The sequence below is a fragment of the Lampris incognitus genome, chromosome 3, assembly GCF_029633865.1.
Source record: "Lampris incognitus isolate fLamInc1 chromosome 3, fLamInc1.hap2, whole genome shotgun sequence".
Lineage (NCBI taxonomy): Eukaryota > Metazoa > Chordata > Actinopteri > Lampriformes > Lampridae > Lampris > Lampris incognitus.
In genome coordinates this window covers 29891262-29916590 of record NC_079213.1, presented here as the reverse complement: position 1 = coordinate 29916590, position 25329 = coordinate 29891262, and the positions used below count along the sequence as shown (strand labels likewise).

At 49.6% G+C, this 25329-nt stretch overlaps 1 protein-coding gene across 1 annotated transcript; it reads right to left on the bottom strand.

Moving 5' to 3' along the window:
- Positions 1 to 240: 240 nt before the first annotated feature.
- Positions 241 to 24179, bottom strand: elapor2b (endosome-lysosome associated apoptosis and autophagy regulator family member 2b). Its single transcript, XM_056276710.1, has 22 exons — positions 24075 to 24179; positions 20217 to 20337; positions 19905 to 20094; positions 19388 to 19535; positions 12008 to 12097; positions 11809 to 11914; positions 11503 to 11652; positions 11036 to 11124; positions 9479 to 9659; positions 8532 to 8660; positions 8142 to 8232; positions 7811 to 7913; positions 6271 to 6408; positions 5797 to 6069; positions 5392 to 5565; positions 4942 to 5131; positions 4145 to 4241; positions 3811 to 3912; positions 3399 to 3525; positions 2799 to 2977; positions 2334 to 2496; positions 241 to 312 (listed from the first exon to the last, which is right to left on the bottom strand). Exons 1-22 carry the CDS (start codon positions 24177 to 24179, stop codon positions 241 to 243), a joined length of 3018 nt encoding a protein of 1005 aa, XP_056132685.1.
- Between the last annotated feature and the right edge of the window lie 1150 nt (positions 24180 to 25329).

The following is a 25329-nucleotide window of genomic DNA, read 5'->3' as shown; positions in this document are numbered from 1 at the left end:
CGTGTTACAGGCCTCGGAAGTACAGTTTTAAGAACTGTGTTCACGGGTCAGGGGGATTATAACTGCTAGCAGAGTTTTGCCGGCATCACAGAGCCGGCCGTTCTTCAGCGCAGAGAGGAGCTGCGGTTGAGCGCCCCACCACAGGCGAGCCAAGGGAGACACACAGGGAGGTGTGCAGCGCCGACATGACCGCAGCCTTCCTCCTCTGGTTCGTTTCCTGCTCTCTGAGCTCGCTCCCCTTTATCCCCAGACCCACCGCTCTGACTGAGACGACTTCAACTGCACAGACTCACTGCTTGCTCCTTTCTCCTGCTGAAAGACATATCAATATATATGGATACATGCTATAGCTTTCACACACATCATATATGTCATAATACCATCAGAACGACTACAGTCAAGGGGGTCCAGGTAGCTTAGCAGTCTATTCCATTGCCTACCAACACGGGGATCGCCAGTTTGAATCCCCATGTTACCACCGGCTTGGTCGGGCGTCCCAACAGACACAATTGGCCGTGTCTGCAGGTGGGAAGCCAGATGTGGGTATGTGTCCTGGTCGCTGCACTAGTGCCTCCTCTGGTCGGTCGGGGTGCCTGTTCGGGGGGGGGGGGATTGCGTGATCCTCCCATGCGCTACGTCCCCCTGGCAAAACTCCTCACTGTCAGGTGAAAAGAAGCGGCTGGCGACTCCACATGTATTGGAGGAGACATGTGGTAGTCTGCAGCCCTCCCCGGATGGGCAGAGGGGGCGGAGCAGCGGCTTGGAAAATAGGGTAATTGGCCAAGTACAATTGGGGAGAAAAAGAGGGTGCGGGGGTGGGGACCACAACAGTCACATATGAAAAGGCTTAACGGGTTCCAAGTCTTTAGGACACACAGTAGCGCAGCGCTTGAATGACTGGGGGGGGGGGTCAGCACTGTGATTTTGTTTTGCGGTGTGTATTGACATTTTAAAGGAGAAAAAGGAGCTGCATAATTTCCCCAGAATGTAGCTTTTAAATCTCATGGCTCCATTTGCAGGGAGTTTATCACAGTAGTGGTGATTTTAGGGGAAATATGGCAGCTGTCCGAGATATCATTAAATCAAACTAAATTATATCATATTAGTTTCCTGATTCCACAGGATATTTATCTTCAAGGGTAGCCAGAAAAAAAAAAAAAAAAAAAGCGGACCGTGCTGGATTTCGTTTTCTATTGAGTAACGAAAGTTTTAACCTAAAATGGGTGATGCAATCAATTAGCTTTACGTTGCATCCTTTGTAATGTGGCTCATTGCACACGTGTTGCGATATCGATACTGCCGCAATACAATACGCTGTCCAGCCCTAATACACCACTCTGAAGCGGAAGTGCATTTAGAAAGAAAGAAGAAAGCCACTTTAGTTTGCCAGTGTAGTTTCTTACAACAAATTTGTTCTCTGCATTTAACCATCCTATTGCATAGGAGCTGTGGGCAGCCACCAATGCAGCACGAGGAAACCGGAGCACCCAGAGGAAACCCATGCAGACACGGGGAGAACATGCAAACTCCACACAGAAAGGACCTGGGATGGCCTGGGGTTCGAACCCAGGACCTTCTTGCTGTGAGACAACAGTGCTGACCACTGGGCCACTGTGCCGCCCATTTCCAGAGTATTGTTGATTGAGTACCCTGATCCTGAATAGATCTGGCCAAACAATTTAATTCTATTATGTAGCTGGCAGAATAGAACGCTAGCCGTACTCAGGGTCTTCAGGACTGGAGCCAGAGCCACTGTTCAAGGACAGCAGCTACCAATGGTCTCATCAGTGTTCTAGTCACACAACTACCGTCAACACTAATAGGACTATTGCAACCACAATGACAACAACTGCAAACACTGATAATAATAATGATAATAATCCCCCCCCCTTTCTCCCCAATTGTACTTGACCAATTACCCCACTCTTCCGAGCCGTCCCGCTCGCTGCTCCACCCCCTCTGCCGATCTGGGGAGGGCTGCGTCCTCTGATACATGTGGAGTCACCAGCTGCTTCTTTTCACCTGAAAGTGAGGAGTTTCGCAAGCACGTGGGAAGATCACACTATTCCCCCCAGTTTCCCCTACCACCCCAAACAGGCGCCCTGACAGACCAGAGGAGGCGCTACTGTAGCGACCAGGACACACACCCACATCCGGCTTCCCACCCGCAGACACGGCCAATTGTGTCTGTAGGGACACCTGACCAAGCTGGAGGTAACACGGGGATTCGAACCGGCAATCCCCGTGTTGGTAGGTAACAGAATAGACCGCCATGCCACCTGGATGCCCATGATTATATTTTCAAACACACGGTCACACATAGTTTAACACACCTTGTTGGCGATTGCCCTGAGCTTCCCCAGCAGGGAGGGTTTCTGGGCATAGACCACATCGTCTTCAGGCTCCTCTCCCTCGACCAGGGCACAGCTGTCAGCCGCTGGAAGGTCACACTCCTTATTGGCAGACATCACCAACCGCGAGTATTTGTATTCAAGCCTGTTCAAGAGATCCATAAAGAAAGTTAACACCATCATCGTTACACAGGGCATTGATGGGATGGAAGGGGATTAGCCGGACCTGGTTTAGTGAGGCTCTTTTGGCATTTAATGAATGTCCCCTACTTGAAAACAGCAGAACCAAGCTGTTGTTATACCAAATGTGTAGTCGTTGATGCCTGACTGTCTTGTGTGAGTTCCAAATAATCTCGGATGAGTAGGTTAAACACCCACACTGGCCATCACCACCATGTGACTGGTATAGTTGCATAGTCACATGGCCGACTAAAAGGTACGACTAACCTCTTGTTTTTCTTCCAGAAATAGCAGGTGAGCGAGATGAGCAGCACAGCCATGAAGGCCCCGCCACCAACGCCGACCTTCAGCCACAGGGCGATGGCTTCACACGGAGACGAGCTTCTCGTCGGCAGCGACACCCCTTTTGTACACAGCTTTGATTCGCTCCACATATAGAGGATTTCCTGAGGCGAGACGAGTGAGAAACGGGGGGGGGGGGGGACCGAGAGAGAGGATGAAGAAAAGGGGGAGACATTAGATGTGCAAAACGAACTAGCAATCAACAGGTTTCTTGGTGGGGCGATGGGTCTGGTACATTTTATAGAGTGGATGAAGGCTGCAGCAGAGGTGGTCCCCAATCGTCTTGGTTCTCCATGCCATTGGACTCTGGCCACCCCCTGCCAAGGACCGCGTGGTGGCTGCAGGTGCATCAGCCACTCCACGTAAAAAGCTGTCACGCGCAGGTGTCCTCCTGCAAGGATACCCACAAGGACCTAGAAGGAGGACAGTCATACTCCACCCCGAGTGACCGCTGATGATGATAATTGAAGTGGGGAAAAAGCGAGATGTTTGTCTACGTGTATGTGTGTCCTTGTGTGATGTTACCTGAACGCCTCCCTTACAAGCACCCTCTATCTGGTGGTAGTCTTCCTCTGTGCAGCGTGGGCAGGCACTCGCACTCTCCCACAGGAAATGAAAAGTGCATCCATCACAGGTTCCTGCAGGACAGGAGCTGCATGAACAAGCACAAGAAACACAGAAAGCAGAGACACAGACCCAAAAAGAGTCATTTCAGAAGCCATCATAGAGGTATTCAGACCCAAAAAGAGTCATTTCAGAAGCCATGGAGGTATTCAGAAAAAGCAAAAATCCCGACCTAGCTGAAAGAGGACATCTTTGATAAAGAAAAAAGGTAAGCAGACTCCTGCACTCAGTGAATACAGACACACACCTGCTCATACTCATGGGAGTACATATGCATACACTCACCAGCACGCACGCACACACAAATACCCACCTGGGAACGGAGAGTTGGCCGTGTTCGGACTTCTCTGGGTCGCAGCGGAGGGTGATGACTGAACTCCGGCCCTGATCGCACGACGCTGTGGCCTGAGTGGATCTGAGAGAAACGGGAGACAATACAGACACCGACTTTAAAAACGATATCTGCTGGGGGCGCCCCGGTGGCTCACCTGGTAGAGCAACATAAGGCTGAGTCCTTACCGCAGTAGCCTGGGTTCGAATCCGGCCCAGGCCCTTTGCTGCACGTCATCCCCTCTCTCGCCCCTGACTTTCCCGTCTCTCTCGATTGTCACTATAAACTATATCTGCCAAGCGCTGTCTGTCTTTACCTGTAGAAGAAGTTGATGTCTGGAACGTCCTTGGATTTCTCAGGGAACAGCTCCGCTTTGGCATTTATCCCATCCAGGATGCTGTCCACAGTCGCTCCTGAAAGAAGAAAGATGGAGTTAAGGGTAACTGCACACACAATCCAGTTTTTTTAACAAATGGTCACTATTTCTTTTTGGACTTTTTTTGGATTCCCCTCCCCCTTTTTTTCTCCGCGATAGTACCTAGCCAATTACTACTTTCTTCCGAGCCGTCCCGGTCGCTGCTCCACCCCCTCTGCCGATCTGGGGATACATGTGGAGTCGCCAGCTGCTTCATTTCACTTGACAGTGAGGAGTTTCGCCAGGGGGAGGTAGCACGTGGGAGGCTCACGTTATTCCCCCCCAGTTCCCCCTCCCCCCCAAACAGGCACCCCAACCGACCAGAGGAGGCGCTAGTGCAGCGACCAGGACACGTACCCACATCCGGCTTCCCACCCGCAGACACGGCCAATTGTGTCTGTAGGGACGCCTGACCAAGCCGGAGGTAACACGGGGATTCGAACCGGCGATCCCTATGTTGGAGGTTCATTATTCTTTTTAACCCAGACGGTCAGTAAAATGTTTTCGGGCATCATTTAGAATCATACAGACAAAAACTTTACCTGTCGGATTAGTATTGAGAAACTTCAAGCTTTCGAAAAATTATGACTGATTTCCTTTTTGGGTACTTATCATAATCCAGGGACCCTCTCAGCGTTGCTTCGTCCTTTAACGGGTTGTTTAATTACAGTTCTACCTTCAATTAACTAGTGTCTCACCGAGGAACGTGTCTGCGATGCTGATGGACTGAGATGAGAGGGCCGTCCTGAAACCCCGTCCATCCGCGGGGATGATGGTGGACTGACAGATGAAGCTGTCCACCGAGTTGACAAACTGGGTCTGGTCACTCTGGTTGTCCTTGTTGGAAAGGTCGGTGATGTTGTCTGCGCAGATAGCTGCCCTCTTGCCCTGAAATTCACACCACAGTGAATGACCCATATCTGTCAAATGCTGCATTTATACTCCTCATCTCAACATGACTCATCGTGTCCTTATCATCTGTCCACAGCAGGATGAATTAAATGACAAGTCTGGATGCCCAGAGACGAGATTTTGCTCACATTGTCATCACACAACGTGGACTCAGGAAATGTGAAAAGATGGGGGGGCTGGATGATTATACAGACCTATGCAGTTGTTAAATTTCACTGGTGGGGGTTGGGGCTTACCTCGTGGCCACAGAGGCTGATGTTGAAGAGGTGAAGGTACTTGGTGCCCTTGGAGGTGAAGCTGGGCCCATTCGTCAGCGAGGCCACACTGCTCAGAGCGGTGAGGTCAAAGGTCAGCGTGCGGTTGTTATCCGTGTGGGTGAAGGAGCAGTCGCTGTAGCAACGGGAGTGATCCTGAAAGGAAAACGCTAATTTATCAAAATCAGTCTGGGTCTCCAAGCGACAACACATTTCCATTTTGCAGCATTTAGAAAGAGCATCATTCATGTGAAAGGCAGATTGGCAGACAATGAAATGATGAGAGAGGGGACAGAGAGAGAGAGAGAGAGAGAGAGAGAGAGAGAGAGAGAGAGAGAGAGAGAGAGAGAGAGAGAGAGGAGAAAAAGGGTGAGAGTAACTCTGTACCTTGTTGCTCCGACTGCCCGGCCCACACGGTAAGCATGCGTCCTGTCCATAGGTGTGGCGACCCGCTAGGTGTGTGTTTGGTGGGCACTCCTGGCACCAGTTGGTATCTCTGTCAATGTAGAAGCCAGCGGGACAGGGGACACAGGAGGAGCCAGCCTGCTGGGAACTCTGGGACACCAGAGCACAGGCCCGACACGCCGAGGCCACCCCACCCAGGACGTTGGTCACACTGATCGAGTACAACTTAACCATGTCGCTCACATAATGCCGCACCTACACACAGACATGTGTAAATGCATGTGCACACACAAAGAAAAGGACATGATCATATGCAGAGACACATTTTCATTACATTACTTTACTGTATCTAAGGAACATTCTGTCAGTTGACAGGTAACACGTGTGTGTGTGTGTGTGTGTGTGTGTGTGTGTGTGTGTGTGTGTGTGTGTGTGTGTGTGTGTGTTTTGACTTACATTCAGAGCTTGGTTAGTTCTCTGGAAGGCCCATGTATAGGAGACGGAGGCATTCCTGGTCATGATGTGTGTGTAAGACTGTTTCTCCTTACTGCCTTGCCAGGACTCCACCACTATGGTGCTCTTCCTATTGACATCCTGAAGGGGGCAGTAAACAGGTTTCAAGCAGCTGGTCGTTAAAAAACAGAAGTATGGGCGTCCGCATGGCATGGCGGTCTATTCTATTGCCTACCAACACGGGGATCGCTGGTTTGAATCCCCGTGTTACCTCTTGCTTGGTCAGGCATCCCTACAGACACAATTGGCCATGTCTGTGGGTGGGAAGCCGGATGTGGGTATGTGTCCCGGTCAGGCGCCCAGGCCTCCTCTGGTCGGCCTGGGCGCCTGTTCGGGGGGGAGGGGGAACTGGGGGGAATAGGGTGATCCTCCCACGCGCTACATCCTCCTGGTGAGACTCCTCACTGTCAGGTGAAAAGAAGCGGCTGGCGACTCCACATGTATGGGAGGAGGCATGTGGTAGTCTGTAGCCCTCCCCGGACCGGCAGAGGGGGTGGAGCAGTGACCGGGACGGCTCAGAAGAGTGGGGTAATAAGACAGGTACAATTGGGGAGAAAAAGGGGGAAATAAAAAAAAAAATATGGACTGGATGACTTCACTCCGGAATTTAAAGTAAATAAGTAAATCAGTAAGAAGGATGAATATGTGAAGCATATACAAATGCATTCCTATAAGGCCACACACAAACAGATTTAAAAACATTACATTATAAAGGTATTTTTCCATAGAAAAGGCTAGTTGCATAAAATTATTATTATTTTATCCATCAAACCATCCATCCATCCATCCATCCATCCATCCATCCATTAGCCAAGCTGCTTATCCTGCTCTCAGGGTCACGGGGATGCTGGAGCCTATCCCAGCAGTCATTGGGCAGCAGGCGGGGAGACACCCTGGCAGGCTACCAGACCATCACAGAGCTGACACACACACCCACACATACACACACACACATTCACACCTAGGGACAATTTAGTAAGGCCGATTCACCTGACCTACATGTCTTTGGACTGTGGGGGGAAACCGGAGCCCCCGGAGGAAACCCACACAGACACGGGGAGAACATGCAAACTCCACACAGAGGACGACCCCCAAGGTTGGACTACCCTGGGGCTCGAACGCAGGACCTTCTTGCTGTGAGGCAACCACACTAACCGTTATGCCACCGTGCCACCATTATTATTTTATTTATTAATTTTTATGTATAAAATTAAACCCCCCCATGCAGCAAAAGCACATTTCTGAAATTATGGCAATTTTTGAATTGGTCCACAAAAGAATACACAATTTAAAATGGATTTCAGTAAGTATGGCATGGGCATTTCGCTTATGCAGTAATGTAAGCCAAAGGCTAATCATTTCTATCTAAATTCTGCCAGAGATATAAACAGACAAACATACGCAGACACACACACACACACACACATACACACACACACACACACACGCATGCATGTGGGCCCGTAAACACACAAGCACACACCATCATGAAGTAGAGCTCACAGTCGGCTGAGCAGTTGGTCTCAAAAACAAAGGTGATCCGGCCAAACTCATTGCTGGTCATCCCTGAAAGCGAGGTTGGCACCCTGCCACAACAGACAGCAACAGACTTAGTTTGTGCATAAATACTAATGTAGCTCATGCATAAACACTATACAGTGGAGCAACGATACGCTAACAGACACTCTTGCACTGGGTTTAAAATAATATGAAATCTGTCCAAAAAAAACCCAATAAAATTGTAATCTCAATTCCTGCAGAAATATAACCAGAGTAAAAGCTGTGTCAAATACACACACGCACAACACACTTACTTGAAGCCAGGAACGTGTAAGTTTAGGATAAGATAGTCGCTGTCAGAGAAACCAGCTCCACTGCGGATATGGTCGCCTGCTACCTCCCACCCTAGAATAAAGACATTCAGCATACATCCGTCTGTTATGCACCGTGCTGCCTTCTGCCAGTAAGCTGGCTCGGGTCACAGAGGGAATCAGAGAGATGGTGAGTAGTGGGGACCGAGGGTACCCTCATATGAACTGTGGGGCAATTCATTTTTATATAGATATAAAAGTGTTGATGACCATTCCTGAATATGAGGTTGGCCATTGAAACTATGGTTACTGAGGTTGTCCTGTTGAGATTTTATTAGTGTGTGTGAACCTTGTATTTGCACCTCAGCAAAGGTCAGACTCAAGTTTTCTCACCGTTCATTTCGTTGCATTTGGAGTTGCCCACGTTGAAACACGCAGTCTTCATGTTGGAGGGCATGGTGTTCCACCATTTGTATTCGTAACCTAACACCGGCTCTGTACCTGCAGGGCACTCTGCACAGGCTGTTACCCGCAGGAACGCGCGCGCGCGCGCACACACACACACACACACACACACACACACACACACACACACACATACACAAGCACTTCATTGAAAACCTAAAGTGACACACATTAGGTCAAATATTTCATTGCTGTGTGTGACTAGTGCATCTACCCCCCCTTCTTTTTCCGTTCCTTCCTTCCTAATTGTACTTGGGCAATTACTCTATTTTGCGAGCTGCCGATCCGGGAAGGGCTGCAGACTACCACATGTCTCCACTGCTACACATGGAGTCACCAGCCGCTTCTTTTCACCTGACAGTGAGGCGTTTCCCCATGAGGGGGGCGTAGCGTGTGGGAGGATCACGCTGTTTCCCGTCCGCACAGGCGCCCCGAACGACCAGAGGAGGCGCTAGTGCAGCGACTAGGACACATACCCACATTTTATCCATCCGGCTTCTCACCCGCAGACACGGCCAATTGTGTCAGTAGGGACGCCCGACCAAGCCGGAGGTAACACGGGGATTCGAACAGGCGATCCCCCTGTTGGTAGGCAACGAAATGGACCGCTACACTACCCGGACGCCCTGCGTCTACTTTCTTCATACCAATGTGTTTATAAATATGCAAGAGTGCACGGACCAATGAAAAGGCAAAAGAAAAAAGATTCGCTTGTACCTTCTCCAGTTTCCCAGAATACGCTGTTTGACGCTGTAGACCGAACACTTACTCAGCACGCTTGTGTTACATGAGCCGCACCAGAGCTACTTAGCCTCAATGTCACATACCGAACAGAGCGTGCACATTTCCACGTGTCGGTGCGCGTGTTAACTTACCCGAGATGCCGTCAGAGTGTGTTCCAGGCCGGCAGGGCAGGCAGGTGTAGTCGTCGGTGCTGTAGTAGCCGGGGTTGCAGGGGGGGCAGGGCTGTCTCTCACCGCTGGGGGGCAGCGCCACCGCCCCGGTAACATTTTCCACACAGATCTTTGGCTCCACCCACCGATACAACGCTTGTGTCTGAAACCACAGAGGTTCCGCAGTTAGCGCTCTCCATCTGTGTGAGTAATGCCTCTTTTCCACTACACGGTACCGGCTCGACTCGACTCGCCCCTTTTTTCGTTTGCCATTACTGGAAAGTACCGGCATTTTTTGGTAACTGTTACCACTTTTCTGGTACCACCTTTGTCGAGGTTCCAAAAACTGGAGCGAGTACCAAAATCAATGCAGACCTCCGATTGGTCAGAGAAACGCGTCACTGCGTCAGTTTGCGTCATCAAAGCGCGCATGGGATATCGCCCGGCATTTTTAAATACCGAAGCGGTCGGAGCGGCGTTATCTTAAAAGTACATTTTGAAATTGAAAAAAATGGAGAGCCGAAAATACAGGTAAACTGAGTGGTTACTGTTGCTGTAATGGAAAACGACTCTCAGAAGCGAGTCGAGTCGAGTCGAGCCGGTACCATGTAGTGGAAAAGGGGCACAAGTAATTCCTATGCAAACTCGACTTGGGCTGCAAAGTGGAGGACAAATTTCGGAATGAGGGCTTATCGGCTCGGGACTGCTTTTTCAATATAGGATAAAAACGCCATCTCCCCATGTTGGAAAAATCTGAATTCTGTTCAGAGATTTGGGTTAAGGTTAGGGTTGAGGTTAAGCTGTGCAATGGTGGAGGATATTGTTGAGGTTATGGTTTTGTAAAAAAACAGTTGTATCCTTGTCAATGCAATTTCCCCACTTTAGACATTGAAACTCTTTGTGGAACTATGTAGATGAATAGGTGATCAGAATAAAATTATTATTATTATTAATAGGTGAGGTAGCCACATGCACGTGTATATCTGTGAATGCCTGAAGGGGTGGTTTATTTTATTTATTTATTTTATTGGGGGGAAAAATTCCCCCTTTTTCTCCCCAATTGTACTTGGCCAATTACCCAACTCTTCCGAGCCGTCCCGGTCGCTGCTCCACCCCCTCTGCCGATCCGCCTCCACTGATACATATGTACTCGCCAGCCGCTTCTTGCCGCTTCTTTTCACCTGACAGTGAGGAGTTTCACCAGGGGGGCGTAGCGCGTGGGAGCATCACGCTATTCCCCCCAGTTCCCCCTCCCCCCGAACAGGCGCCCCGACCGACCGACCGACCGACCAGAGGAGGCGCTAGTGCAGCGACGAGGACACATACCCACATCATGCTTCTCACCCGCAGACACGGCCAATTGTGTCTGTAGGGACGCCCGACCAAGCCGGAGGTAACACCGGGATTCGAACCGGCGATCCTTGTGTTGGTAGGCAACGGAATAGACCGCCACGCTACCCGGACGCCCCGAATGTGTGTGTGTTTTTGTAAAATTGTGAAATAGACAGAGGTTGAGAGAGTTATGGGAGACTGACTGACCATCCCCTCGCTGTCGCAGGCTATGTGGATCTGGAAGTAATCCTTTTCTGAGCACAGGGGTCTTACTTTACATTCTGCCCATCCTTCATCTGAGAGAAAAAGACAAAGCAAAGGGAAGACGAAGAGGACTGAATACACAGTGATTAATGTAAAAAACAAAACAAAATAATCAATCCCAAACAACTAGATTTACATAACTTGTGTGTATCCATCATGTGTGCATAGACCAGTGGGCTTCTCTCCTCCCTCTTCTTCTTTGAGATAGACCCCCACATGTGTTCTCCAGCTTTGAGGGAGGGTATATGTGTTTCCCATATAAAAGTAATCGAGTGCTGTAAACACTCCTGACAAACATATTTTCGGTTTCTGTGCTGACTTTTAGTCTTCTGTAGTCATAGATGCTCTGTTTGTTGCTATCCGAATGATCATTTCCGGAGTAAAAAACAAAACCTTATGCACATACGTACGGGAGTAGTGGTTTTCTGGGCAGGGAGTACAAGAGGAGGACCCTTTCCTGGAGGAGGTATTTCTTGGGCAGGGCTGGCAGGATGAGGAGCTGGGAGAAGGGCTGAACCACCCGGGCCTGCACGGGAAGCACTCTGACGTGTAGGCTACGCCTGGTCACGCATTCATTTGCAATAGACAACATGGACATGCGTGCATGCAAAACGAAACTCACTTTAGAAGCCTGAAATGTGAATGTGTTTCTGTCTGTGTGTGTAAGTGAATAAGAAATGATAACTGTGTGTGTGTGTGTGTGTTTCATGCTTCACCCTCTATCTGGATGTTCCGGAGAAGAACTGGTTTGACCATCTTTCCTCCGACCAGTATGCCAGTGGTTCTCCAATACAAGATGTTCGTCCCAGACTTTAGATTCACCTGTAGAAGAGAACAGCGTGCGATGATGTCACAGTAAGCACCAGTAACGTGTACATGCATTCACACGACAAGTATGTGCTGTCCCTCCCTCACCTTATGGGTGTCCCATTCCCCATCACTGGTGATTTTTATCCACTTCTGGTCGTCGGCCTGGGCCATCTCCTGACACTGTTCATTCTGGACCTTAGCACACATTAGCACAGCAACTGTCAGCCACACAAAATCAACCACTGGGGATGTTCACGGATACGGAATCGGTTTCGAAACACTCCATCGGCCTTTTCGTAGCAGCAAAGCTCTGAAGATATCTGCATGATATAAACGTTCATATCATGCAGATATCTTCAGAGCTTCAACGGCATACTGACCATAATCAGTATGCCGTTGTATGCTTAAAGGTGCAGTGTGTAATTTCTCTGCTTTCCTTGAGCATAAAAGGACAAGTCAATTTCAGCAGGGGTTGCTTAATGATAGTTACTGAAACAAAGTAAACAACTCCTGAGATCCCCATTCCCAAGATGTCTTCATTCAAAAACACCGGTCAAATGCCTTGTCATTTTTATTTATTTTATTTTTTTAGGCCCGCACTGCCTGTTTCCCACAATTTTTTTCCATTTTTGTTTTCTTTTACTCTTTTTAACTACTTTTGTGTGAAGCGCTTTGTAACTCCAGCTTTGAAATGTGCTATGCGAATAAAGCTTATTATTAATTTTATCATTACAGCTCATACCTATATTACTCAGCTAATTATTTACCCATCATAGCAAACTGTTATGAACTGAAGTTGTTTGAAAATGCTAGATGTTGGAAAATTTACCAAGTATCTGCTGCCTTTCTTTTCGAATTTGCTTGTCTTTCTAGCTTGAGGAATGGCCAAGCAGCATGCCTACTTTCCTTATTCTACTGTTCTTGTTCACATTGATTAATGACAGAGGTTAACATCAAGGTAGAAATTACACATTGCACCTGTGAGTCCATAAAATATTAACTGTGAAAAACAAATCTTACTGTTCATTATGACATCTGTAAAGAGAGACTGAATTTATAATTTGGAACTGCTGCAAGGCAGCCCTACTTCTCTGACATCACTGCCAAAAACAATAATAATGCATGAGGCTAACAAACCCTCCAGTGGCAGTAGCCTCTGAATTTCTGTCCACCAGGGTGTGCAATGAATTTGCCTCCTTCTTCAATGACAAATTTCAGATAATTAGACAGTCAGTGCCTCCATACTAGGTACAGTGTATGTGTTGTCCCTGTGTCCACCTATAATCAATTCAAGTAGCATGACACAGTTTGATCCCATCAACCATAAAAACTTGGATGACATAATACAACATCTGAAATCATCTTCCTGCTGCCTTGATATTCTGCCAACAGGCTTTTTCAAAAATGTTTCTAATTGCATGGCTTCTGATCTTCTACAAATTTTCAACATGCCTCTTCTCTCGGGTTTCTTCCCACAGGCCCTGAAAACTGCAGTCATCAAACTACTCTTAAAAAGGAATAATCTAGATACTTCACTAATGAAAAATTATAGGCCCATTCAAACCTCCCATTTCTAAGTAAAATCATTGAAAAGGCCGTTTTACAGCAGCGGAACAACTTCTTGGCACTAAAAAAAAAACTGTTTTGATGTCTTCCAGTCAGGATTTTGACCACAACACAGCACCGTGACTGCTCTTGTTAAGGTCTTTGATGACATCTGCTTAAACACAGACAGTGGTATAATCTCAGTCATGGTATCATTGGATCGCAATGCTGCATTTGACACAGTCGACCACAACATATTACTACACTGACTGGAAAACTGGGAGGGACTTTCTGGCACAGCACTAAACCGGTTTGAATCCTACTTAGAGAACAGGGACTACCTTGTGTCTATAGGTAATTACAAATCTGAGAGGGCAAGAATGACTTGTGGAGTTCCCCAAGGCTCCATTCTGGGGCCTCTTCTGTTAAAGATCCATATGTTCCCACTAGTTCACATTATGGAAAACAACAAAATATGTTACTGTGGCGGACACTAGGGGCTATGCCTCTCACCCAGCAGGACTGTGAGCTGGGGGCGTGGTTTACGTTCCCGGGCTTGCTGGTGCAGGGTTGTTCCTGCTTTAGTTTTGGTTTTGGAGCTGAGGAATAAACAGCAAACTCGCCTTCGTCTCCTGTGTTTTTTCCTCATCCTGCCACATTGGTGACCCCGAATTGAACATGTTTGGAGAAGAAGATGAGCGTGAATCCACTTCGGCCACGCCGCCCCAACTCTCACAGCCGGCCGTTCTCGCCACGGCTGTGAAACTCCCAGAGTTATGGCAGAGCGACCCGGCTTCGTGGTTCCAGCATGTCGAGGCGCTGTTCCACCTGCGTGGAATCTCCGCGGACGACTCCAGATACTATCTTGTCGTCGCTGCGCTGGACCAGCAGTCCACACGCCGGGCCATGCAGCTGTTGCGCGCCCCTCCGCAACACAGTAAATACGTCGCCCTCAAACATCTTCTGCTCCGGAGGTACAGTCTATCTGCCGCAGAGAGGGCAGATAGAATCCTTCCCCTATCCGGTTTGGGCGACGGGACGGCTGTGGATCTCATGGACAATATGCTGTCGCTGCTAGGCTCGGACGAAGGTGGGTTCCTTTTCCCGCACATTTTCCTGCGCCAGCTCCCGTCTCCTGTGTGCGCGGCTTTGGCTAACTCCCCGTGTCTGGCCGCTGGTGACTGCCAAGGTTTGGCTGAGGAGGCCGATCGGGTGCTGCTGGCTACCAGACGGTTCTCTGTGCAGAGTGTGCCATCTGAGCCTCTGCAGCCGGTGTCGGAGGACGCGGACCTGGCGCTGGTGGCTGGAGTAACTGCCCGGAGACGGCACGGGAGAGGCCTCTGTTTCTTCCACCAGCGGTTCGGCAGCAAGGCGAGGCGCTGCGTCCCTCCGTGCACGTTTGAGGCGGCGGGAAACTCCAGGGCCAGCGCTCAGTAGCAGCTGTGGGCGCTGGCGGGCGTAGTGAGCTGCTCTTCATTAAGGACTCGATGTCAGGAAGACGGTTTCTGGTGGACTCAGGCTCGCAAAAGAGCCTACTCCCTCCTGCTAAGACAGACAGGTCGACCGAAGGCGGCGGCCCACAGTTAAGTGCAGCTAACGGTTCGTCCATTGCGACGTTTGGCACAAGGTTGGTGACTGTTTGTTTCCATGGGCGCCATTTTGAGTGGGACTTTGTAGTCGCCGCCATTACTGTTCCTATTATCGGCGCGGATTTTCTGTGTGCTAATGGTCTGCTGGTTGATGTTGCAAACCACCATTTAATTGATGCTGTGTCTTTCGCCACTGTTCCGTGCGAGACAGGGGGAGCCGGGCCGTTAACACACGCTAACTTTTTAGCATTAGGGGATGTTTTTCAGCGTTTGCTGGCGGATTTTCCATCGGTGACTACACCTGCCTTTTCCACCGCGGTTACTAAACACGGGGTAGAACATTTCATTCCCACTCTGGGACCGCCAGTTTTTGCGCGCGCACGGCGCCTCGACGCAGTAAAATTGGCTATAGCTAAGGAGGAGTTCGCCATCATGGAGCGTCTGGGTATAGTGAGGCGTTCCAACAGCCCGTGGGCCTCGCCGCTTCACATGATGCCCAAGGCGGATGGGTCGTGGCGGCCTTGCGGCAACTTTCGCCACCTGAACAACGTCACCGCCAATGACCGCTATCCCATCCCACACATACAGGACTTTTCCATACGCCTGGCAGGTACCACTATCTTCTCTAAGGTGGACCTGGTGCGCAGCTATCATCAGGTTCCCGTGCGCGCAGAGGACGTGCCCAAGACAGCAGTGATCACCCCATTTGGGCTTTTTGAGTTCATGCGCATGCCTTTTGGCTTGAAGGGGGCTGCACAAACCTTTCAGAGGCTGATGGACTCGGTGCTGCGTGACCTTGATTTTGTGTTCGTTTATCTCGACGACATATTAGTGGCGAGTCCGTCAGCTGAAGAGCACCTGAAACAGGTTTTCCGTCGTTTGGACGAACACGGCCTGATAGTCAACCCGGCCAAGTGTCAGTTTGGACTGCCGGTGATTGACTTCTTGGGTCACCGCATTTCGCCGCAAGGCGCAGTCCTGTTGCCTTCTAAGGTGCAAGCGGTGGCGGAATTTCCCCGCCCAGTCTCTGTTAAGGCATTGCAGGAATTCTTGGGCATGGTGAATTTCTATTACCGTTTCCTCCCTCACGCTGCCCGCCTCCTTCAGCCACTTTACGAAGCCCTGCGGCTTAAGAAGGCTAACGACCCTGTCGACTGGACTCCCGAACGGGTCCAGGCCTTTGACGGAGCTAAGTGCGCCCTAGCTAATGCTGCCCTCCTCGCCCATCCCACACCCACGGCGTCCATAGCTTTAACGACCGATGCGTCTGACATAGCCGTGGGGGCTGTGGTTGAACAGCGTGTGGCGAATGCGTGGCAGCCACTCGCATTTTTTAGCCGCAAACTGCGAGATAGCGAGCGCAAGTACAGCGTTTTTGACCGGGAGTTGCTGGCACTGCACCTTGCAACCCGGCATTTCCGCTTCCTGCTGGAGGGTCGCCCATTCACGGCTTATGTGGATCATAAACCGCTGACTTTCGCCATGTCCAAGGTGACTGAGCCGTGGTCTGCTCGTCAGCAGCGCCACCTAGCGGCAATCTCCGAGTTCACAACGGACATTCAGCATGTGGCCGGGAAGTTCAACCCTGTTTGTGATTTCCTGTCGCGTGTGCTTGTGTGTCCTGTGCACCTCGGTGTGGATTTCTCCGCTATGGCTGCCGACCAGCCCAGCGACCCGGACGTCCTTGCCCTTAGGTCAATGCGTACCGGCCTCAAGCTGGAGGACGCTGTGATGCAGGAAGGCAGTCCTGCCATCCTCTGCGATGTCTCCACCGGCCGTCCCCGCCCCATTGTTCCAGTGGCCTGGCGCCGTCGAGTTTTCGATTCGATTCACTCCCTCTCGCACCATGGAGTTCGGGCGTCGGTGAAGTTGGTCGGTTCCAAGTTCGTCTGGCCTGGCCTCCGCAATGACGTAAAGGGGTGGGCCGCTGCATGTGTAGCGTGCCAGCGCGCTAAGGTCCACCAGCACACTAAGTCGCCCCTCGAACCGTTTTCGATCCCGGCCAGACGTTTCGACCACGTGCATGTGGACCTGGTGGGCCCTCTACCTTCTTCACAGGGTTTTACGCACCTGCTCACAATGGTGGATCGGACCACCACGTGGCCAGAGGCTGTCCCTCTGTCCTCCACAACATCCTCGGATGTTGCACGCGCTTTTCTTTCCTCCTGGGTCGCCCGTTTCTGCGCTCCGTCAAATATCATGTCAGACAGGGGCCCCCAGTTCGTGTCCGAGCTCTGGTTGGCGCTTGCGCGATCCTTGGGTGTGCAGGTACACCGCACTACTGCGTACCACCCTCAGGCTAACGGCTTGTGTGAACGTTTTCACCGGTCGCTCAAGGCAGCGCTGCGTGCTGCGCTCTCGAATGGTAACTGGGTGGATCGTTTACCTTGGGTTATGCTCGGGTTGCGTTTGGCTCCTAAGGAGGACCTCGACGCTTCGCCCGCTGAGCTGGTGCTCGGTCAGCCGCTCCGCATCCCTGGGGAATTTTTGCCTGGGAGTTCCGCTCCTCGACCCCGTCCGGCCGTTTATCCTTTTTTGTCCGACAGCACTCGAGTTCCAGGCCCCGTTCACCATTGTTTTCCGCAGTTGTTCGTGCCTGCGGAGCTCATGTCGGCTCATTTTGTTTTTGTACGGCATGATGCTCACCGCTCGCCCCTCCAACCCCCATACGATGGCCCATTTCGGGTTCTTGAGACGGGTCCTAAGGGTTTTGTGCTGGATATGGGTGGGCGTAGGGAGCGTGTCACGCTTGATAGGCTTAAACCGGCGCACAGGGTGGCAGGCGAAGTTGTGTTTCCGGCTCAGGTTCCCCGTCGGGGTCGTCCTCCTTCCAGGACCCCGGCAGTGTCTTCACGGGTTCAGCGTTCTGCTTCTCAGCCAACTTTGGACAGTGTTTCACCTACTGTTTCGGCTGAGGGACGGCGCAGCCATTATGGCAGGCTGCTTAAGCCTCCAGTGAGACACTAATTTTCTATCCAGGAGTCCCTTCTGGGTGTTCGGGGGGGGCTGTGTGGCGGACACTAGGGGCTATGCCTCTCACCCAGCAGGACTGTGAGCTGGGGGCGTGGTTTACGTTCCCGGGCTTGCTGGTGCAGGGTTGTTCCTGCTTTAGTTTTGGTTTTGGAGCTAAGGAATAAACAGCAAACTCGCCTTCATCTCCTGTGTTTTTTCCTCATCCTGCCACATTACCATAATTATGCAGGTGACACACAGATTTACATAGCCAGGGTACTATAATCCAATACAAGTGCTGAACAAATCAATTATTGGATGTCTCATAATTTTCTTCAGTTAAACAAAGATAAAACTGAAGTAACCATCTTTGGAGCCAAGGAAGAATGATTAAAAGTCTGCCTCAGCTACAATCGGTAATGTTAAGAACCACAAACCAAGCCAGAAATCTTGGTGTAGTCATGGACTCAGACTTGAATTTAGATACCCACATTAAGACAATTACAAAGTCGGCCTACTATCACCTGAAAAATATATCAAGAATCAAAGGATTTTTGTCTCAGTCAGGATTTGGAAAATCTTGTCCATGCATTTGTCTTCACTTGACTTGACTACTGTAACGGCGTCTTTACAGGTATCTCTTAAAAAAAAATCGATCAAACAGCTTTAGCTGAGTCAGAACGCTGCTGCTCGAGTCCTTACTAAGACCAAAAAAGTGGATCGAGTCACTCCAGTTCTGAAGTCTTTACACTGGCTAAGAAGCCAGTGTAAAGACTGGCAGTGTAAAGAAACCAGTGTAAAGTCTGTCAAACAACTAATTTTGAAATACTGCTCTTTGTTTACAAAGCACTGAATGGTTTAGGGCCAATATACATTTCTCATCTTCTACTACACTATGAACCATCCAGACTTGTCAGATCGTCTGGGACAGGTCTGCTTTCTGCCCCCAGAGTCAAAACTAAACATGGAGAGGCAGCTTTCAGTTTTTATGCACCACATATCTGGAACAAACTCCCAGAGAGATGCAGGTCTGCTGCAACACTTAGTTCTTTTATATCAAGCCTGAACACTTTCCTGTTAGCAGCTGCCTTTTATTGAATCAAATTTCAAGCTTTTGATTATCATCTTACACTGAAACTTTTCCTTTCCTGTTTTATCTGTCTTAGTTAATTTGGTCTATTTTTTTATTTGTATTCAAATTTGTTTTTATTGCCTCATATTGCTTTTATATTTTGCCTTAATTCCTTTTATGTTTTACGTAGTGCACTTTGAATTGCCTTGTTGCTGAAATGTGCTGTACAAATAGATTTGCCTTGCCTTGCTGTGAATAGGATTTATTATCATGGCAATGGAAAGGTACTGTGAGGATTTTCCAAGGGCAGTCACTGGTATCACTTACATAAAACTCAAAGAAGATGTTGTTGTCGGGGTACTGGTAGGTGAAGGAGACCAAGCCCTGTTTCTCCAGGCGAACAACGTAGACCAGAGAAACGGTACACTCGTCACGGTTGGACTCCAGGTACACACCCTGCGGCGTCCACGATGAGCTACAGCACAGACAAAACACAAAACAAAGAACTTTGTAAAAACCTGTGCTAAACAAGAACGGTGCCTGTTTCAGTTATTTGGTTTTTCTTATCATATTTGGGGGGTGGGGGGATATCAGGCTAGTTCAGTGCTTTCTGAAGATGTATGGAAACAAATGAAATCAACACGGCATTCATGCATGCACACACACAGACACAAAACTCATATCATACCCTATTCATGCTGTTTGTACATCTGATATACTTGGCTGCACATTACTATTAGCTCATGTGATGACTGTTTTATGTGTTTTGCCATAAAGTGAGGAAAACTGATTTTTTTTCCTGTGTTTTTGTGTATGGTGTGTTCGCTTGTGCACCACAGTCCACCTATTGCAGGCCTGGCTGTCCTCTCCCGCGGGCCCTGGGTCCATGTAGCTGGCCATACTGATGAAGCCTGCAGGGGTGGTGTCCCACTGGTCGAAACGGACACCGCTCCCCAACGAATAGGAGCCCGCGGCACATGGCGTGCACTGCTGCGTGGACATTTCTAGAAACTTGCCCGCCGGACATGAGAAAGCTAAGAGACAAAATAGGAGAGGAGGCTTATGTCAACATATAATGGTATTTGCATGTGATTACACACAAAGCGTGTACGCACACCCACACACACATACATGCGTTCTCTCTGATAGTACGTACAGCAGTCTGTTCCTCTGACTGGAGGGGGCAGGTCTGTGCAGGAACCCTGGCTGTGAGGGATGGCGACTCTCCAACGTGACCCTGTGCTGTCACATTCGGTGTATTCATACGAGTAGTCTGTCTGCGGGACACACACACACACACATTGTCCCTGAATGACTGAGTGGGGAAAACACAGCATCTCCTAGCTCCCAATAACGTGTTTCATCCACAAAGCAGGTAACACATCCACATATAGTATTAGAAAGGGACTCCATGTGGCCCGTCCAGGGTGTCTCCCTGCCTGCTGCCCAATGACTGTTGGGATAGGCTCCAGCATCCCCGCGACCCTGAGTAGAAAGAGATTCATTAAGACATAAACAAGAGCCAAGAGCACGGATAGAGGATGCATGGGAAAGACTGGGACCCCCACCATGACTATCAACGCATCTAGTCCACGAAATGCCCTCGGGAAACCAAAACTGTCCATTAAGGCCACAACAGCCTGCCACCCCTATGGCCTCTTTCCCAAGGACTCTGTCTCCCTGCTCAGCCAACGTCCAAAAGCTGATTATATTTAGCAAGTCATCCACGCCACCCACGACCTGGTCCATGAAGGATTACGATTTGACGTGATAACATTATAGGCAAGTAATCGGTAAGTTTCATATTGACAATGAATGTCTTGTCTCAAATGCCTACCTCCCCCCAGCCCCCCCAGCCCCTTGTTCTTGGTTTTGTACGTCTCTGTGTAACTTTAAGCATCTCTGTGCCAACCATATCAAGTCGAACTACTTCACACAGATTATACATAATTCTCTGGGGGGGGTTGGATTTTTTTTCTCCTCACTTGTGCTTGGCCAATTACCCCACTCTTCCGAGCCATCCCGAGCTCTGCTGTACCCACTCTGCCAATCCAGGGAGGGCTGCAGACCACCACATGCCTCGGAGGCATGTGGAGTTGCCAGCAGCTTCTTTTCACCTCCTGATCAGTACGTTTACCTGACACTTAAAAAAAATCAAATTATTGCGTTAGTCCGACTAAAACCGGACTTTTAAAATGCGCGTAAACATGTTAGCTCGACTGAAATCGAAGTTGTAATAGTCGGACTAACACACCCAGATAATGCGATTGGAAGTCGATTTACTTCTGCATGTACCTTAGTCGGACTGGAGCTGGTCGAGGCGATCTGCGCACGCGCTAACTTTCCGCGCGCCAAGTCTGACCCGGAAGTCGAACAGCGTAAACAGAAGAAGAGGGGGACACAAGAAGAGGACGCCAGTAACTGCAAACATGGCGAAAACATCGAGAGCTCATTTTTGGACGGATGAAGAGACGGAGTATATGCTTACTCAGTTGAAAGAGATGAACATTTTCTTCTTCGTCTTCTTCGGAGGGGTTGCTAACTTCCTAGTTCACGACGACGATTGTTGTGCTCCACATGTGTGACGTAATAGGTCAACCCGTAATGGCCCAATACAAACAAGCTGAAAGAGTGCATATCGCCACCTATCGTAGCGGAGCCCACATGACTCCCTCAAATCGATTTCCCTCCCGCGCATGTATACTGGGACCAAAGTCAGTAGTCGAACTAATGAACTAATCGCTCGACTAAACTGTGCATGTAAACGTACTGAGGAGTTTCACCAGCGGGACGTAGCGCATGGGAGGATCACGCTATTCCCCCCGAACAGGCGCCCCGACCGACCAGAGGAGACGCTAGTGCAGCGACCAGGACACATACCCACATCCGGCTTCCCACCCGCAGACACGGCCAATTGGGTCTGTAGGGACGCCCGACCAAGCCGGAGGTAACACGGGGATTCGAACTGAGGATCCCTGTGTTGGTAGGCAACGGAATAGACCGCCACCCTACCCGGACACCCATCATTTCTGTTTTGTGTCAACTTTCTACATAAAGTGTCCAAACACACGATTGACTGACTGACCCCTCATCTCCTCCCCATGACCCTTGTGTTCAGCCAGCACTGCTGGGCAACGAGGAGGAAACACGAGCAGTAGCCCCAGAAGACTGCACGCGCCTAACTAGCAGCCAATGAACGCAGAAATAGCTGCCACGGAGTGGTAGAAGAGTAGAAGAAGTAGTTAGAGGTAAAGACGCCATTTGTGATAGAGAGCAAGAGAGAGAGAGAGAGAGAGGGATGGTGTACTGATGCAGTGTGTATTTGGTAAAGATAAGTCTGGGTTCTTTTGTTTAGCCCATAACCAGCTTCACTATGAACAAGTGGCACCACACACACACACACGCACACAAAGCAGGAAAGAATCAGATGTGCGAGGCACATGATAATCAACTGGTCATGTACCACTGAAACCTTTCCTTTGCCAAATGTGATGAACTTGTTCTCCTTCTCTCTCTCTCTCTCTCTCTCTCTCTCTCTCTCTCTCTCTCTCTCTCTCTCTCTCTCTCTCTCTCTCTCTCTCTCTCTCTCTCTCTCTCTCTCTCTCTCCCCCCCCCCCTCTCTCTCTCTCTGTGTAAACGAGAAGACAGAGGGCTTTATGCCTGCGCTGACGTTTTGACAGAGGAGAAAAGGTGAGTCCTGCACAGGGAAATGGGGAGATTGATAGGAGGACAAAAGTAAACAGGCTTTCCCCTATCTCCAGGGTGACTCACGGTGGTCGCCATGGAGACAGATGAGAGAGACGATGGGGGGGACGGAGGAAAATACACAGTGCGCTGTGGCACCCGGATGTTTTGTGGCACCATAGTTGGAGTTTGGTAAGGCAGAGTAACACCTCGGATTACAGGATTTATGTATCATTTAGAACTCTGTCAGTTTTATATGTGTGGCTATAAGACAAATACACCCCCCCACCCACCCCCCATCACCATCACCACCCCGTCCCTAGTGGGTAGTGATGAATGTAGACCACATTCAGGGTGATTCAAGGATGGGGGGGGGGGGGATCAACAGTGGTAAGCCCATCCCGCAGCTACTATAACCGGCGTAAATTGTCCTTCCTAGTGGGCATCGTCTGGGGATGATAGATAACTCATACAAGACAGCACACAGAGGCGGAGGCCTCGCCATTTCTTTTGTTTTCTCTTACTCAGTGGTAAGCCTAAACAAGCTGGTCGGAGGGAGGGTGCGCAGAGATGGATGGTCACCAAACCACTTGGCACGCGCCACCTTTTTACACTTGTTTGCACTCGGTTTTAAAATGCGTTTGTTTGCGATCTGATCACAAGTGGACGGCGCTAAATACGAGTGTAAACGACCACCACAACGTTTTGTGAACCGGTTACTCAAACCACTTGCCGAGGTGGACTGGGACGCATTTGAGCACATATCTTTTGTAGTATAAACGCTAATGCGTCCTGATACGTCCCCGACAAGGACGTAACAGGACATCTTCTTCTTCTTCGTCCTCGGAGTAACGAAATCTGATCACAAGTGGTCAGCAGGACGCTTTTGGAGACACCTGATAGACACAGGTGTAAACGGCGCTGTGTCTCGCTGTCCACATGTGACCCCATCGCCCAGAACGCATTTTAAAGCCCAGTGTAAACAGGGTCCCCGTTGACACGCCACGGAGCCTGTATCTTTTGGCAACACGTCCAGATGCTTATCTCAAGCGTATACAAGACAATCCTCCTGGCGACCCTCACACGTAAACACAGACACAGAACAACGATGTGTGCCACTGAAACGGCGTAATTACACAAACACACATCCCGAATGGGTAGATGACAATAATCTATTTCACCCGTGATCTCGGATCCTGTTTTCGCGTCCTTGTAAATTGATATAAAACGGCGACGTCAGTGACGATGCCGGGGAGGATAACAGCGATAACATGAAGAGTGACAGCGGCAATGGGACTCGGCCGCCGCTCGTGCGGCGCTGCGCACTCACCCCGTTGCACGGGCGCAGGTCTCCGTTGGCGGACAGCGACAGCTGAGCGGCGAGGATGAACAGAAAGGAGCGGAGGGAGCAGGCGTCCGCTCGCTGTTCCCACATTGTCGCTTAATTTGTGTCAGATTGAAAAACAAACACACACAAAAAAAACCCAAACAAATTATAACATGAAGCGTTCAACCGCCGAGAGCTGGAAAAACGCTGTGCGGCACATCTGATGATGGTCTCGCTCTCTCTCTCGCTCTCTCTCTCGCGCGCGCGCTCGCTCGCGCTCTCTCTTTCTCTCTCTCTCTCTCTCTTTCTCTCGCTCTCTCTCTTTATCTCTCTCTCTCTCTCTCGCTCTCTCTCTCTTTCTCTCGCTCTCTCTCGCTGTCGCTCCCCCCCCACCCCTTCTCTCTCCCCACCCACGCAGCTTAAGCTGCCCTCAGACGCGGGCGCTCAGGTCGGTGTAGAGCGCGAGTGACGTCACCGGTCTGATAACCGGCGCAGGTTTTGCGTTATCTTGGTCGACACCTCAAGATTGACAGCAACCGCGGCCTCGTGAGTTTATTTATAGCCCGTACCCACGGCGGGCCAGCCACGCTGTATGCGCCCAACGCGCAAACTCATCGATGATGTTAGCGAGCAACCTAGGTTCAGTTTTGATAGGTAAAAAAAAAAATCCATTATAATTAATAAGCTATATATATATATATATATATATATATATATATATATATATATATATATATATATATATATGCGAATTAAGGGGTGTTTAAAAATCAGCGAAGGAGTCACAGAATGCTGTTTGAAATGAATAATGCAAAGGGGTCTACAGTGTATAAAGATTATGCAGTCTGCTACACAATCCACAGGCTGAAAGAGGAACGCTACAGGGCCGCTCGATACGCTGACAGAACCGTTCGCGCTGTCCTTGTACACATGACCTTCAGTGGTGATCCGATGGGGAAGAGTGAAGGCTGAACGTTGCAAGAAGCGCCATTTGTAAACAGCCTACAGGTACCCACAGTTTCTCCCGTTCTTTGGTTTTGGAGAATAAAACTGATAAAGTGTTGGTTTAATTAGATCTGGCGCTCAAACGAAAACCGACCGAAACAAGAGATGATTATATAAAATTAGGAGGCATTTGATATGCTGTGACTCATTTTTAGTGCAGTTTGGTTTTTTTTTGTTCTTGTAGACGTAAAGAATATACTAGACTAGACTAGAATACAATAGAACACAATATAATAGAGTGGAGCGTCTTTGT